Source organism: Amia ocellicauda, chromosome 23 (assembly GCF_036373705.1).
Source record: "Amia ocellicauda isolate fAmiCal2 chromosome 23, fAmiCal2.hap1, whole genome shotgun sequence".
In the NCBI taxonomy this organism is placed as follows: Eukaryota; Metazoa; Chordata; class Actinopteri; order Amiiformes; family Amiidae; genus Amia; species Amia ocellicauda.
In genome coordinates, this window is record NC_089872.1 from 985,391 (window position 1) to 999,094 (window position 13,704).

A 13,704-nucleotide genomic window follows, 5' to 3' on the forward strand; every position below is an offset into this window, starting at 1 on the left:
AGAAGCCCATATTCAGGGTGACTTACAGTTGTTACAATATATCACAATAATATTACATATAATTACCCATTCATACAGCTGGGTTTATGCTGGAGCAATCTAGCTAAAGTACCTTGCTCAGGAGTACAAGAGCAGTGTCCCCCTACTCCACACTGCAACTTGGGAATTTTGTTAAAATTCAAATCAGACACTGAGGCTATGCAATGGAGAGGGAAGCCAAAACTCAAACCGCTATTTGATCTTTGCATGTTCCAGAGTCTCCCTCCACAGTACAAGAAATCTGGTACAGCCAAGCTGTTCCAACACACACACACACAAACACGCACACTTCTGAGCAGTCTAGTTCTCTGCAGCTTTTCTTCATTACAGGAAAAATCCCTCCAGCTTAGCATTTAGGTGCAATAACCTGCAGCTTTAACAGCAGGAGCTTTGCAAAAGGGATCTTAAAGTTTCTTTCTGCAAAATTTGGTAAATGGATTTCTACATGATTTATAGGCAAAATAAAATAACACTGTGCAACTATTCGTCTGTTGCTGTTTCTACACTGAGGCCCTGCAGTGTTTCACAATAGTGTTGAGTCTCACTTGTATTGTACATTGAGAAGTAGACATGGGGGTTTTCCAAATAATTTACAATCCTCAATTATTTGTACCGTTTTTCAAGCAATCAGTCAACTCAGGACATTGGTGAGACAAAGCAGGTGCTCTCCAAAATGCACATTATCAAAACCTTCTGCTTTTTGATTTCGGACTGCAAGTTGCAGTACTGCAGTACATCCACAGTTTGGCTATTACACCAATCGGGAGAATTTGATGTTACAATCTGAACCTGCAGGTACCTGAGAAGCCAAAGGGAGTCGCTGATGTGTGATGACCAGGGGAATCACTGACTTCTACCTAGCCAGGATTGAAGACTATCTTGATCCAAGTTTTAGGACACATTCCTGCACTCTGGGACGAGGCTTTAGTTTTGAAGGTCAACATAATTATCAATAGAAAACACTGAATTTCCTTGCTAATATTGAGATTATATATTGCTTTTTATATCACATTCTGAATATCTATACTGATGAAAAAAATAAACGCAGCATGCAACAGCTTCTAAGATTTTACTGCCTTAGAACTTGAGTCATCTATGGCATTGTGTGACAAAACTGCACATTTTAGAGAGGCCTTTTATTGTCCCCAGCACAAGGTGCACCTGTGTAATGATCAATGCTATTTATTCATCTTCTTGATATGCCACACCTGTCCAGTGGATGGATTACCTTGGCAAAGGATACTATCAGGGATGTATACAAATTTGTGAATATTTTTTTTTAGAAATAAACTTACGTATGGAAAATTTCAGGGATATTTCATTTCAGCTCATGAAACATGGGACCAACACTTTACAAGTTGCGTTTATATTTTTGTTCAGTATAATATTAATTATATTATTAATATTAATTGTCTAAATCCCACAGTACGTCAGAAGAAGCTTTGCTGAGTCCAGGGATCCTCTGACAGCATTATAAGTAATGATATTAAGTTAAATAAATATTCCCCAGCAGTGTACATAGAAGATATTCACCAAGAGCTGCTTTGCCCAGCTGAAAAACATGCCAGATCTCTCTGCCCTCCTTAGAAAATCTACCCAAATTAATCTTAATCATTGCCTCAGAATACCAATGTATCCCGTCTCACAGTGCAGTACCGTCCTGTGAGACGGGATACACTGGTATTCTGAGGCAATAATTAACAAGATTAATTTGGGCAGACTTTCTGAGACTTTCTGAGCCATGTCTATCTGTTTGTCTGTTTGTCTGAATTTCTAAACAAGATACGTTAAAGAAAGATGTTTTGGTTTAATGACCAATATGTACTAAATTAAATCTTCCACCAAATATCAGTGTTTGAAATGAAGGGTGTGAATGCTTTACAACTACAACTGTATATCATTTGGTGACCTTATAGAAGTCCTACTTAGGAAGGGAATCTGTAATAAACCATTGGCTAAAGCAAAAGCTCTTATTTAAAATATATGCTCTACTGGCATTTTTCTTAAGGTTCTCGCATTAATCTTATCCTTTCTTGTATGGTGAGTTTCCATACTAATTTCAGTATGTTTACCAGGTGACACCATAATTTTGTAGATAACCTATACATTATAGCAATTGTTGTCCTATAAAATGGAAGATGCAAATACCTGAATACTGCTGCTTTATGCTTGGTCACAGAGCAGTAACATTTCTCCAGTATTTATTTCATGCTTATTCCTCATATAGATGCCAAAGTGCAAGCATTTAGTCAGATAATTATTATATTACTTAGCAGACATCCTTATCCAGAGCCACTTACAATTGTTGGAATATATCACATACAATCATTTTTGTTTCTTTATTAGAACAATCCAAGTACAGCATCCGTGTCCCCCACCTGGGATTGAACCCATAGCCCTCCACTCAGGTGTCCAGAACCCTAACCACTACTCCACACTGCTGCCCATAATAGGTGGCAGGTTAACAGGTCTATACTGCTAAAATGTTGTCCCTCTGATACTTTAGCACTTTTTTGGTCTTTCATATATAACTTTTTAAAGAATTTAATATTCTCCTGCATTGCATTTTTAATTTTGACTTTTGTGTATGTGTATCATATGCTTTGGGAAATTTCAATAGAATAGTGCTTTACAAATCTGTATTTGCAATTTGTCAAATCATAGCAGCTTTGCCGTAAGAACTATTCAAAATATAAGGACAGGCATATCTGGACGAATTAAAGAGCAGTAACTGGAAAGCACGGAAACACACACAAAAAAAAAAGACCACACTTTAAACAATTCAGCAAACATGATCCACAAAAACAATGCAACAGATTAGCGAGAGTAACCATTTATAAAAGTGTTTCACGGTGGTAACAGGATATTTACTAATCACAGAAGATGTGAGTCATAGCCTGAATAATTCAAACCAGGGTTTCCGAGGTGAGTTCCTTATAAAAGCAATGAATCAGCTGGGCCAAACACAACTCCTAAACATGCCAGTCAGTGAAATGTATTTTGTTAAATCACATAAAAATACTTCTAAGCACCAATCTATTTATTTATTTAAGCACAAAGCATACCAGCTCTTCAGTTTTCCAAACAGCTCTGATTAACAAAACTATCGTATGGTATCGTATTTTCAGAAATGATCCATTCATCTGCTTAATATTTTTTGTAGACTTCCACTGTGTGTCAGAACTGCAGAGGGAGGAGGTGGTCTCGACAGACTTTAAACTGCCTGAATTGTATTGTTATAGGCAAAAAATAGCTCCTCAATTTCCTGCGCCTGAGAGCAAATGTTCTCTCCGATTATGATTTTCCTTTTTCAACCATCATGCTGCGAGGTGATGTCAATTGGGAACTATCACTAACAGCATGCCCATCTGGACTCCAGCTTCTGACATCTGGAGGTCATTACCCACAAAAACAGCAATGCATCATGTTTACTTCATGCCACCAACAAGAAGCCCAACTTATTATTGCACCACACACAGACAACAACGGCAGTGCCAAGGTAGTGCGAGACAACGTCATTGCCCATAGCTTTCTAGGGCCTTTACTGGGAAAGATAATTGCACAAGAGGATGGAAAGAGCTTTCCTTGCAGCTGGACACTGCACATCCAACTGGCTTTGGACTGGATTTTGTTTCCAAGCACCCTAGAGAAGCATAAAGTATTGCAATAGTATGATACAAATTTGTTTTACTGGTTGACTGGTCACCATACCTGGCACCGAAATCCAGTTCAACTACAGGACTTTACACAGAAAACCCCATATGAAACTGCTGCATCAATCTAATTGAGAAACTTACAAAGATAATACACCTACATGAGTGCTAACCAAAATGCACTGTATTAGGTAAAAGAAATTGACACACTTTAAGTTTTGGTGTTAGACTGGCAAACTGTGCAACCAGGCAAAGACTGACTAAAAGTGAGTATTGTCGTACAAGTAAAATACTTTATTCAAACAGGAGAAAATACTTTAAGTACAATGGAGAATCTAACACAGTCTAAAATAGCTCTGGCCCTGGGTGATGACCCTCCAAGACACCCTTCACTGAATGGATATTTCATATTATTAGAAGGAATATGGATTAATATATAAATATAATCATGTCTCATTATATTATTAGCATGATTATACAGAGTGTTTATTCTGATCATTTTGAAAATTATAAGATTTTTAAATCTTTAAGCATAAGGGATATTTGTCCTGGCACTTCAATTTGCCAAACACTGTACAATCATGGCTTGACATTTTCATGGAAATGTCTACAATTTTTGCTGCCAGTGTAAATAGCACCTTTAAAAGCTATTCCTAAAAGTTACACGCTCAGTCCTGACAGCTAGCCTCATAAGCTGTAGCTTACAGTCATATGACAGAGATTTTAAAAGACCTTGCTTCAACATGTTGAAGGGCATTTACAAAGTCAAAACAAAGGACTATCAAAGAAACAAGCACCTTATACATGTGCTAATTTTAATAAAGGGGCATTTAAAACCAAAGACACTAGACTACAATGGATTTTAAGAGCCTGGAACATGCTCCACAGCCACAATGTTGTTAGATTGCTTCAATAAGAAATGGCTGGATGAGATCCTCAGATCAATATGATACTACGAACCATAGTTTGAGATGGGAGATGGTTCCGAAGGGCCTCCTCACTCGTTAAATCTTTGTTATGGTCTTACAAACCGACAAACAGCCTTAAAACCATGGTGTGACTTTCCAGTCAGAATAGCATGCTTTTCAACAAGCGAAAACAAACTATGAAGTCCCTGCTATTAGTACACATGGCACTGTTACAGGTTCTAGATGAAGCCTATAAAAAATTGTTATTTCTCAATTGGAAAAGCATGTTCCTGTGTTCTACCAAATGCAAACATCCACTCCTAAAGGGCTAAAACAAGTGTGTAAGCTTACAGGCTTGCAGTTAAATACCAAGCTACTGACCGCACATCCTTTGAGACGGTTCTGTTCTTCTTTAACCTCTTTTCCCATGATCCTGTGCGACTCAATTCCCACGCTGCATTGTGACTCCCTAGCAGGGGTCAACGGGTCTCCGTCTTCCCTGGTGAAATCTGAGCTGGGGGACTGCAGGCCTGGCTTCTCATTCCTGTGGAGGGCAAACATGTGAAATTTGGAATATGGTCACAGCCTTAAATCACACAGCAGTCCACAGTATCAATCCTAACTTCTCATTGCCACCTTGAACAATGCCCCAAAAAAACAAAACACAAATAAATCTTAAAATGCAGTATATAAGCCAAACCTGCAGGGGGCATGACATAATGTCTGAAACCACAGGACAACCCCTGTTTACAAAGAATAAGCATACTGGGTTTTATCTGGACAACAGATTCAAACAATTAAATATTTCAATTACTAACGTATGAATACTGCTTAGAAAAAAGCCTGAAGGTTTTTCACTATCAGAAAACAAATATGCCACCTATAAACCTTTTGACATGTTTTTGCTGAGTTTGTTTCTTTCCCATGAATATTTTTCCCTCCACAAAATCAATATTTTTCCCTTGCTGCCTTTACATCTTGCCAAACTAGCATTAACGGCATTCCTGTTACTTCAACCTTTGATCTGTTGACTGATTAAATCTCGTACAATTAAAAGTACTAAAAGTCGTACAATTATACATTAACAATCTTAAAAACAGAAATACTTCTTGTCTGCAATTTTGTAATCAGTAGATCACAGAGAATTACAAGTACAATAATATTAACTGTTTGTACTACCATATGTATAATAAAGAAGTGACAACCAGGTCGATTTTCCAAATTAATACATTAATAAGTATTAACTGGGAAGTAATGTTTAATGGCCTAATCAATGTGAAGTGGTTAATCTGTGAAAATTATTTCATAAGGCACTAACAACAATAGTTTTTCCACTTCACTTCTGTTCATTGCTTATCTTTTACTTATTCCACCTCCTTACAAAAGAAGAAGAAAACTGATTTGAATTGCACATATATATACAACACATCCAATATAAAAATAAATGTAGAAGAGAGATTTGGGGATACAGTCATTTAATGTAATCTGCATATGCAGGTCCTTTAAATGCTAATATTTTGAAAAGTGGTTACTCTATACAGAACAAAAATAAATTACATAAAAAATGTTGGAATGCAATTTCACATTGATATGGTGCAATAAGTTTATCCCTTGGACTAGTATTGCATGCTAGTTATAGTTATGCCTCAGACCTTACTTTGTTTCAGCTATTTAAATAGATATTTTTTAATCAACACTAGCCAAGAATAAAAAGTGTGAAGAGAATTTAAAAACAAAAAAATGAAATTGACCTAATAATTTACAAAATGAAGGAGCTTTGACCACCTTTGATGAACAGATTTTTAGGAAACCCAGCCACATCTTAGACCATATTAGCTTAGTGCAGTCTGGAGAGCATGCATACAAACAATGTCAATGATGAAAAGGAGAGAATATTTCAGAAGCAGACTTTCAGAGTGTTTATATATACCTTAGATCTACAGAATATATATATATATATATATATATATATATATATATATATATATATATATATATATATATATATGCCAATTATGTAACCTTGAAAGCCTGTCATAGGCTGAGCAAAACAGTTTTTATTTAACTGATTTGGTGTGATAACAAGGATGACTTCATACATGTTGGATCTGAGCTCATCATCTCAGAGGAACAAGTTTTTGTTTTTGAAAATAAATCAGACCATTAAAGCAGCTATGGTATTTACTTTGGAGAATGAAGGACTCAAAACAGATAAGTACCATTTTGAAAATTACACATACAGATAAATGGGTGATTTTTGACTAAAGCTACTTTCAATAAGGAAATAAATTTTACCTGCAATTCAGTGCAAACAGGTTTTAATAATCCCAGAAAAGGGGACAGGAGGGATACAATCACTTTGTCTCTCTCTCACAATCTTGAGTCCATCAGACAAGAGCACAGCAACAACAAGATCTCAAAAATTCTTATAAGAATGGCTTAAACAAAGATTCACTACATCAAATGGCTTCTCAGGCAATTACTATGATCTTGCCATAGTGCCAACTTATAGATAAAACAGAGCTACATTTAGAATATTAATTATTTATCTTTCTGTACTATAGATCCTACTATCTGACTTCACTGATGCTTTTAGAAATATAGAAACAACATGGAAGATAAAAACAACAACATTATTTTCCTTTTCCATGGCAAACATTAGTAGATCAAGTATTTGATACTTTAGCACTACAAACCGCTTGGGAAGATTTCTTAAAAATATATAATACATTTTTTATTTTCAATATATATATTTGTACATGCTTTATTTCACTCTTGAAGATGTAGCCTGTTTCACATACACCACAATTTAGAGCTCTGTCGCTAAAGAATGTCTGGATATGGGTTCAGGAAATCCAATAACTAAGATTAATTAGATAAATCCAATGACATTTAATTTCATGAAATTCACAAAAGGCAACTAATCATCCAGGGCTACCTAGTCACCAAGCAACTGTTTATTTGTCTTGTGTGTATGCTTGAATTCAACATTTTTTATAACGCTGTCAACATTTGATAATATATTCAAATTGACAGAGGGAACTAAAGTTGTTCTTATATTAGAAATATTAACTATTTACTAAATACTCTAGTTGTCAGACTACATTTGTTCTACATTTAGATTTGCAGCAATAATCTGTGTAGTAGGCAATTCCAATTTGGTCAATGTAACAAGAAACATAGATAGATTATTCAGTTGCTTCAATGGTTTACCATCAGTTCATTTGGAATAGCACCATATGTTTTATTTATTTTTTCCATTCCAAGCGAACTCTTAAAAATTGGGTAATCATTTCCCTAGTTAGAAACATAAACTTGTTTCAGGTCTTGTGCAGTGGATGATTTAAAGAGAAGCTCAATTCAAAGTACAGTATCTATAAAACATGCACCAATGCAGCGGTCACTGGCTTGAAACCTGGAAAATAGCTAAATTCATAGAGTTATTAAAATAATGACCTCAATTAAACAACTGAGAGTTCCAGAGGGTTGAAAACCAGAAGTCTGTGGGGCCCTGGAGGCTGTGACCAGTGGCATAAAACAACTTGTGTTTAATTTTTCTTTTAGTTTTCTCTTAATTGTTCTACATAAAGTTCCCTTAATGGAAAATCACAGACATATAGATATAGGCCTATGCTATTGAGTAACTATTAACTGAGGAGGCTAGGGTTCTGAATGTTTATAAATGTACTAGGCCCACTAGGAGACCTACTACTGTCACTAAAACAATCAATCTGCATCAATCAACAATCAACGTAAATATCTATCAAGCTCTCACCATTCACATTGATTCTCCATATACTAAATATTGTGCATTACCATATATATTTTACATATATTAACTTATTTCCTTCACATACATACTGTGACATAGAACCAAAATCAACTACAGTCTTGGAGAACACCAATCTAGGTTTTACCACTCTGAAATCTATTTATCAATTGAAAACAGTAGTTTTTTTGTAAATGCAGTAAATTAAAGATAAGCCCTCATTACAGTCCACTGGGACTACACTTAATTGGATTGATCAAGGCATTGTTGAATTAATCAATAACTATTGGTCCAAGCCATTAGAAGTGGGTGATTTTGTGTGCCTTATGAAATTAACCAGGCCTGGACACTCAGTGAATAAATCAAGCAAGAACATAAATACAATGTATAACTAAAAGAACTTGGTTGTGAAATTGATCACAGGGGACCCTTTTTTGTGGAAAAATTCAGCCAACCCATCAACCTACGTGGTTGCATCTCCCCATGAAGAGTAAATATCACTGGTCTAATTAATCTTTTTTAATGACATTCCAAATAAAGCATTACTGGGTTTTCCATCATGCTGCGTAAATGTTCAGAAAAATCTGAAATAGTTCCAGTTCCCCAGCCATTTTGAGGCCTAGTGGTAGCAATGGAGCATCCTACTTGCTAGTTGGCAACTGTGGGGGCTCCTGTACCTGACAGCTTTCTGGAGAAGGGCCCAGGCATCCTTCACTTCACCCTGCTTCTGGGTCACTCTGGCGGCCAGGGTCGGGTGGAGGTTTGACAGTTGAGAAACAGTCACATCCAGCATCTGAGGGGGGGAGGAAGGAAATTACTCAACAGCTTTGGAACAGATTTATAGGCCTGGAACAAGATACGCTTTATGCTCTTAAACATTAGGTCAAACATCAACATTATAAAGATGGAAAATAATTATTTTACATATTCACAGTTGAGGCTTGTACTGTAGGAAAAACCACAACCCCAGATTTTCAATTTATGATTATTATACCTCTTTGCAGACACCTTTATCAGGGGCGACAACAATTGTTACAATATATATCACATTGTTTTTATATACAATTACCTACAGCTACATTTTTACTGGAGAAATCATGTATCTTGCTCAAGGGTACAACAGAAGTGTCCCCCATCTCAAACTATTAGCAGACTTTGCTAGTATTTATCCATATCTCTAGTATGCTTTTCAGATCCTGTCAAACATTTGTATAATATGTGCATAAACACTGTATGTATTTGTGTGTATATACAAGGTCTGTGCAAGCTGCATAAATATTTCAGTAATGTTTATATCACATGAAACATTCATGTTCATGTTATTCTCATACATATTTTCACTTCTTTTGCTCATACACCATTACATTAGCTGTACCCCATTAGATAGGTTTATGTGTCTCGTACTGTATTTCTGTTACTCCTGTATACTTCTGTTTGTATTATATAGACATAAACATATTGTACACATCTTCAGTTTGAGAGCTTTGTATTGTTTATCTTTTTATAATCACTTGCTGAATGCAACAACAACAAAAAAGATATTATTGGATGCTCTTAACTAAGCTATTATAATACTATAATTAGTCTCCTCTCGCCATGTTGTTCTAGTGTCACTCACCATAATTTGACTAGCTATGTCCCTTATGTCTCTGTCAGCACTGTTGGCTTGGTCATTTGCAAAAGAAATATGTTCCCTCTGTAAACAAACAAACATATATAAAAGAAAAAGAAAAACAAAGTGCAATGTTAAAAAATTGATAAATCACCTGATGACAAATCCTGAACTCCCTAGATTAGAAGTACTCAAGATAATGTAAATAATAGAATACATTCTACTAAAGAAATGTCAAGCTTTTATTAATCAAAAAAAGAAACGTTCTCTTTAACTAAATGGCTGAAATGAATTAATTGAAATCAGTTCAATGTGTTAGTCATAATGCTGGGAAACCAGAGGAAGCACTGAACAATAGAAAGTTAATGACAAATAACAAAACCAAGCACATACTTTGGATTATGATTGCATAGTGAAATGGATTTAACAAAATGACTAATTTGTACATATTTTGTGTCTTGGGGTTGCCAGTGACACTCACTGTCAAGTCATCTGTTTCTTTTAACGCTGTGTGTCCACAGCACAAATATCAGAGCTAAAGCATTTGTAGGGAGGATTGATGAATCTCTCACTGGTAAAACACTGGTAACTGATCACAGGCGTCTGGAAAGCCACAGGACTCACTTTAAAAGAAAAAGCTCAAGCACACCCAGCCCTTATCAATGGGAGCCATACACATCTAAGTCACATGAATCACCTTATTAGTTATGGCTCTGATGATGTTGTCTGCCTGCTGGTAAAACGAAGAGACCTCTAAAGCCAACTGAAGGTTTTCGTGGTAGTCTTTCAGTAGTGATTGAACTTTGAGCCACCTAAAAGACACAAGCAATTCAAGCAAATCCACAATTCAGAAGGTCACATGCATGAAAATGTTTTGCAAAACTCATGCCTCCCATCCCATTTTTTTTGTCAGTGCTTATCTGATGCTCTGAAGGGGAGTTTTATATGTTTCAAAATGTTTTGCCTACCTATAAATTGCTGTTAACTATGACACGGTATTGTGGGAAGGGTTGCCATTGTAAAAATAACAATTTGTTTAGAACTTTATTGAAATGTACTTTAGATCTTTTTCTCAGTTGTTATATTGCTGTGTGTTGCACTGTGCCTTTGTTTCTTCGTGCTAATGTGTTTACATGCTATCCTGTATTGTTTTGTACATACATCTTATTGATATGCTTTCTCCTTGCTGAAATATTCTTGCCTTCATTCTTCCCTTGTTTCTCGAGTTTGTGAGCCAGGTTGTTTATCTCCTCGTGAAGGGTCCTGTACTGTTGCTCATCCTGCAGGATAATCACAAGAAAAAAAAATGTAAACAACTTTGGTCATTTTTTCCACTGGAACACAAAAGGATAACAAATATATGACTGTGCAGATGTAAGTCAACACACTTCATCAGCTTTCACACCAGAAGACCAATCGCTTGTTGTCATATGCAAATCCTACTTAATCTCCTAAAAAAAAATTCTGACTTGGTCTGAATCCAAGTTATACAACACTATCCATAAAAGTAGCTTAAAAATAGCAGCACTCGAAACAAAAACAAATGTTCTTATACCAGCTCTTGCTGTTGGTGGCTTCATTGTTGCAAACATATCTCATGCCTGACATTTCCAAAAAAACATGTTGCTAGCTCAAACTCAGATAACAAAAATAAAAAAATAAAAAAATAAAACATTGAGTAAATGTAATGTAAATGGAGATACAGTATTTACTCACATATGTGACTGAAATGTTTGACCAACACTTTTTTTCACGTTACAATTAAACCTGAATGCCTGTGATTTGTTTCTACATTTTTGGCATATAGGTTCTCTTGTTTAAAATGATCAACAAATCTGGTTTATTTTCAGCTTTAGAAATTATTTTGTTGTTGTTGTTGTTGTTGTTGAAAACACAAACTTTGTAGCAAACCACTTGCTTATATTTCAGTCATAAATTATGCATTTACCAAAACAGAGGTATTATAAACTATGAAAACCTACCTGCTCAGTCACAGATACATAAATAAATACATAAATACACAACACATCTGTGTCAAATAAAAGATGGCAAAATGTCTTAAATTAAGTGTAGATGAACGTTGTAAACGGGTGCTGACGACAGCTCCGCCCGTAGTGCAACGGGGGAAATGACGTATAGAGTACGTCATCAGTGTGTTCCGGTGATTTTACGAATTTAATACCTAATTGGAATAAATGATGACAACTGATGAGAGACCGTAACCTGCTCTTGAGAAACCAAGACTTGGACACCTTGGAAATCAGCACTCAAGTAAGAGAGTATGAAAACAGTGCTTCGTTAACTTTCACTTTTTTATTGTATTTATTAAACTACGTAAACGTGAAGATGAAAATGAATTGCATAACCCTGAACCGAACCCCATTTACCATAACGAGTATCTCAATAACGAATAGTTAACTATCAATAGTAACTATAAAACTGTAAGAATACTTCAAAAACTGTGCGTGTTAATTTATCTGACCTTGACTCATCAGTCCATTAATTTAAGTTTGTAACTGCACATCACGAGTTATGAAATAAATGAGAAAACAGATTGCAATGTGCTCCTCAGTGTGACACTTTTTATAATACAGAAGTTGTTTATAATACGTTATTTTCTCAAGTAGACTTTGTTTACATATGTGAAAATAAAAGTCTATTTTATCCAAAATGGCAATTAAGAAGAAAATGCAAACATAGTCCATTTTGAATTTGAATTTGTAATTGTTTCCCTGTATGTCTAAATTTGTGACAGATTCTGTGGGGGACGGAAAAAGTAAGAAAAGCAGCGGGTTGGGGCATAATATCTCTATATGGCTCACCTGTTTCAAGTCCAGTATCCTTCTTGTGAGCTGGATTTTGTCTGTGGTCTCCCCAAGAACCTTGGCCAGTGACTGCTCCTCTTCCTGCTGATACAATTATTAATCATAATATAATTTCTACAGCATTTGTATATATGATTATTATTAGCATTATAGACAACTGCAATACAAGCATTCAAAAGACAAAGTAACTTAAGAGCAGTGTATAAGATTTGATTACAGGGTAAACAATGCTGCTGCTTGAAATGTTTAGCAGACCTACAGCTCAGTAGTTGTAGTTTCAAGGTTTCCACATGGACAAAGTAAGGTTCCTCATTCAAAACGTGACAAGTTTAAAAAAAAATCCTTGAAATACATTCATAACATCATTATTTTAAGCACCATTTCCTAAAAAAATTGCTCAATTTTAACATTATTTACATTATTTGTCAAATGTAAACCTAACTAGAGCTTAGCATTTTGAGTTTGGATTTTCTGACATTAAAAAGCAGTAACTGTAAAACTGTAAGAATACTTAAATAACTGTTAATTTATCTGGCCTAATCAGTCCATTAATTTAAGTTTGTAAACAATGGGTGCTGCAGATTTTCCATTGAAAGAGTATAGTCCAAATAATAGAATGAAATAATAACATCCATCAGGCTATTATGTAAGGCAGGAAAATGGGTGTAGCAGCTCCTCAAACCATCTGTTCCGAGTGGAGAGAACAGAACTGGCTCAAATCTTTACGCTAACAGAGAGATTTTAACATAAACAGTGAGTCATGTCCGCAAATGTATGAGCAGCTACACTCTATGTGCGAATAGCTCCAGATTCCCAGGAGACGGTCTCGATGCAATAGTGGGAAAATGTTCTGCTGCATCTCATGGACACATGTCTGAAAGATCAAGTCTAATTTAAA

General features: G+C 35.5%; 1 protein-coding gene across 5 annotated transcripts in view; it reads right to left on the bottom strand.

Annotated features, from left to right (window-relative positions):
• The window catches only part of mymx (myomixer), a 67,300-nt gene that overhangs the window by 31,739 nt on the left and 21,857 nt on the right, over window positions 1-13,704 (bottom strand). For 4 of the 5 annotated variants that reach the window (XM_066696515.1, XM_066696513.1, XM_066696514.1 and 1 more), the window contains exons 6-11: window positions 12,804-12,890; window positions 11,143-11,261; window positions 10,679-10,793; window positions 9,988-10,065; window positions 9,047-9,162; window positions 4,982-5,144 (exon numbers count right to left, since the gene is read on the bottom strand). In XM_066696515.1, the coding sequence (XP_066552612.1) occupies window positions 4,982-5,144; window positions 9,047-9,162; window positions 9,988-10,065; window positions 10,679-10,793; window positions 11,143-11,261; window positions 12,804-12,890 (678 nt within the window). The remainder of the gene's footprint in view (window positions 1-4,981; window positions 5,145-9,046; window positions 9,163-9,987; window positions 10,066-10,678; window positions 10,794-11,142; window positions 11,262-12,803; window positions 12,891-13,704) is intronic. The other variant, XM_066696512.1, reaches the window with a different exon arrangement.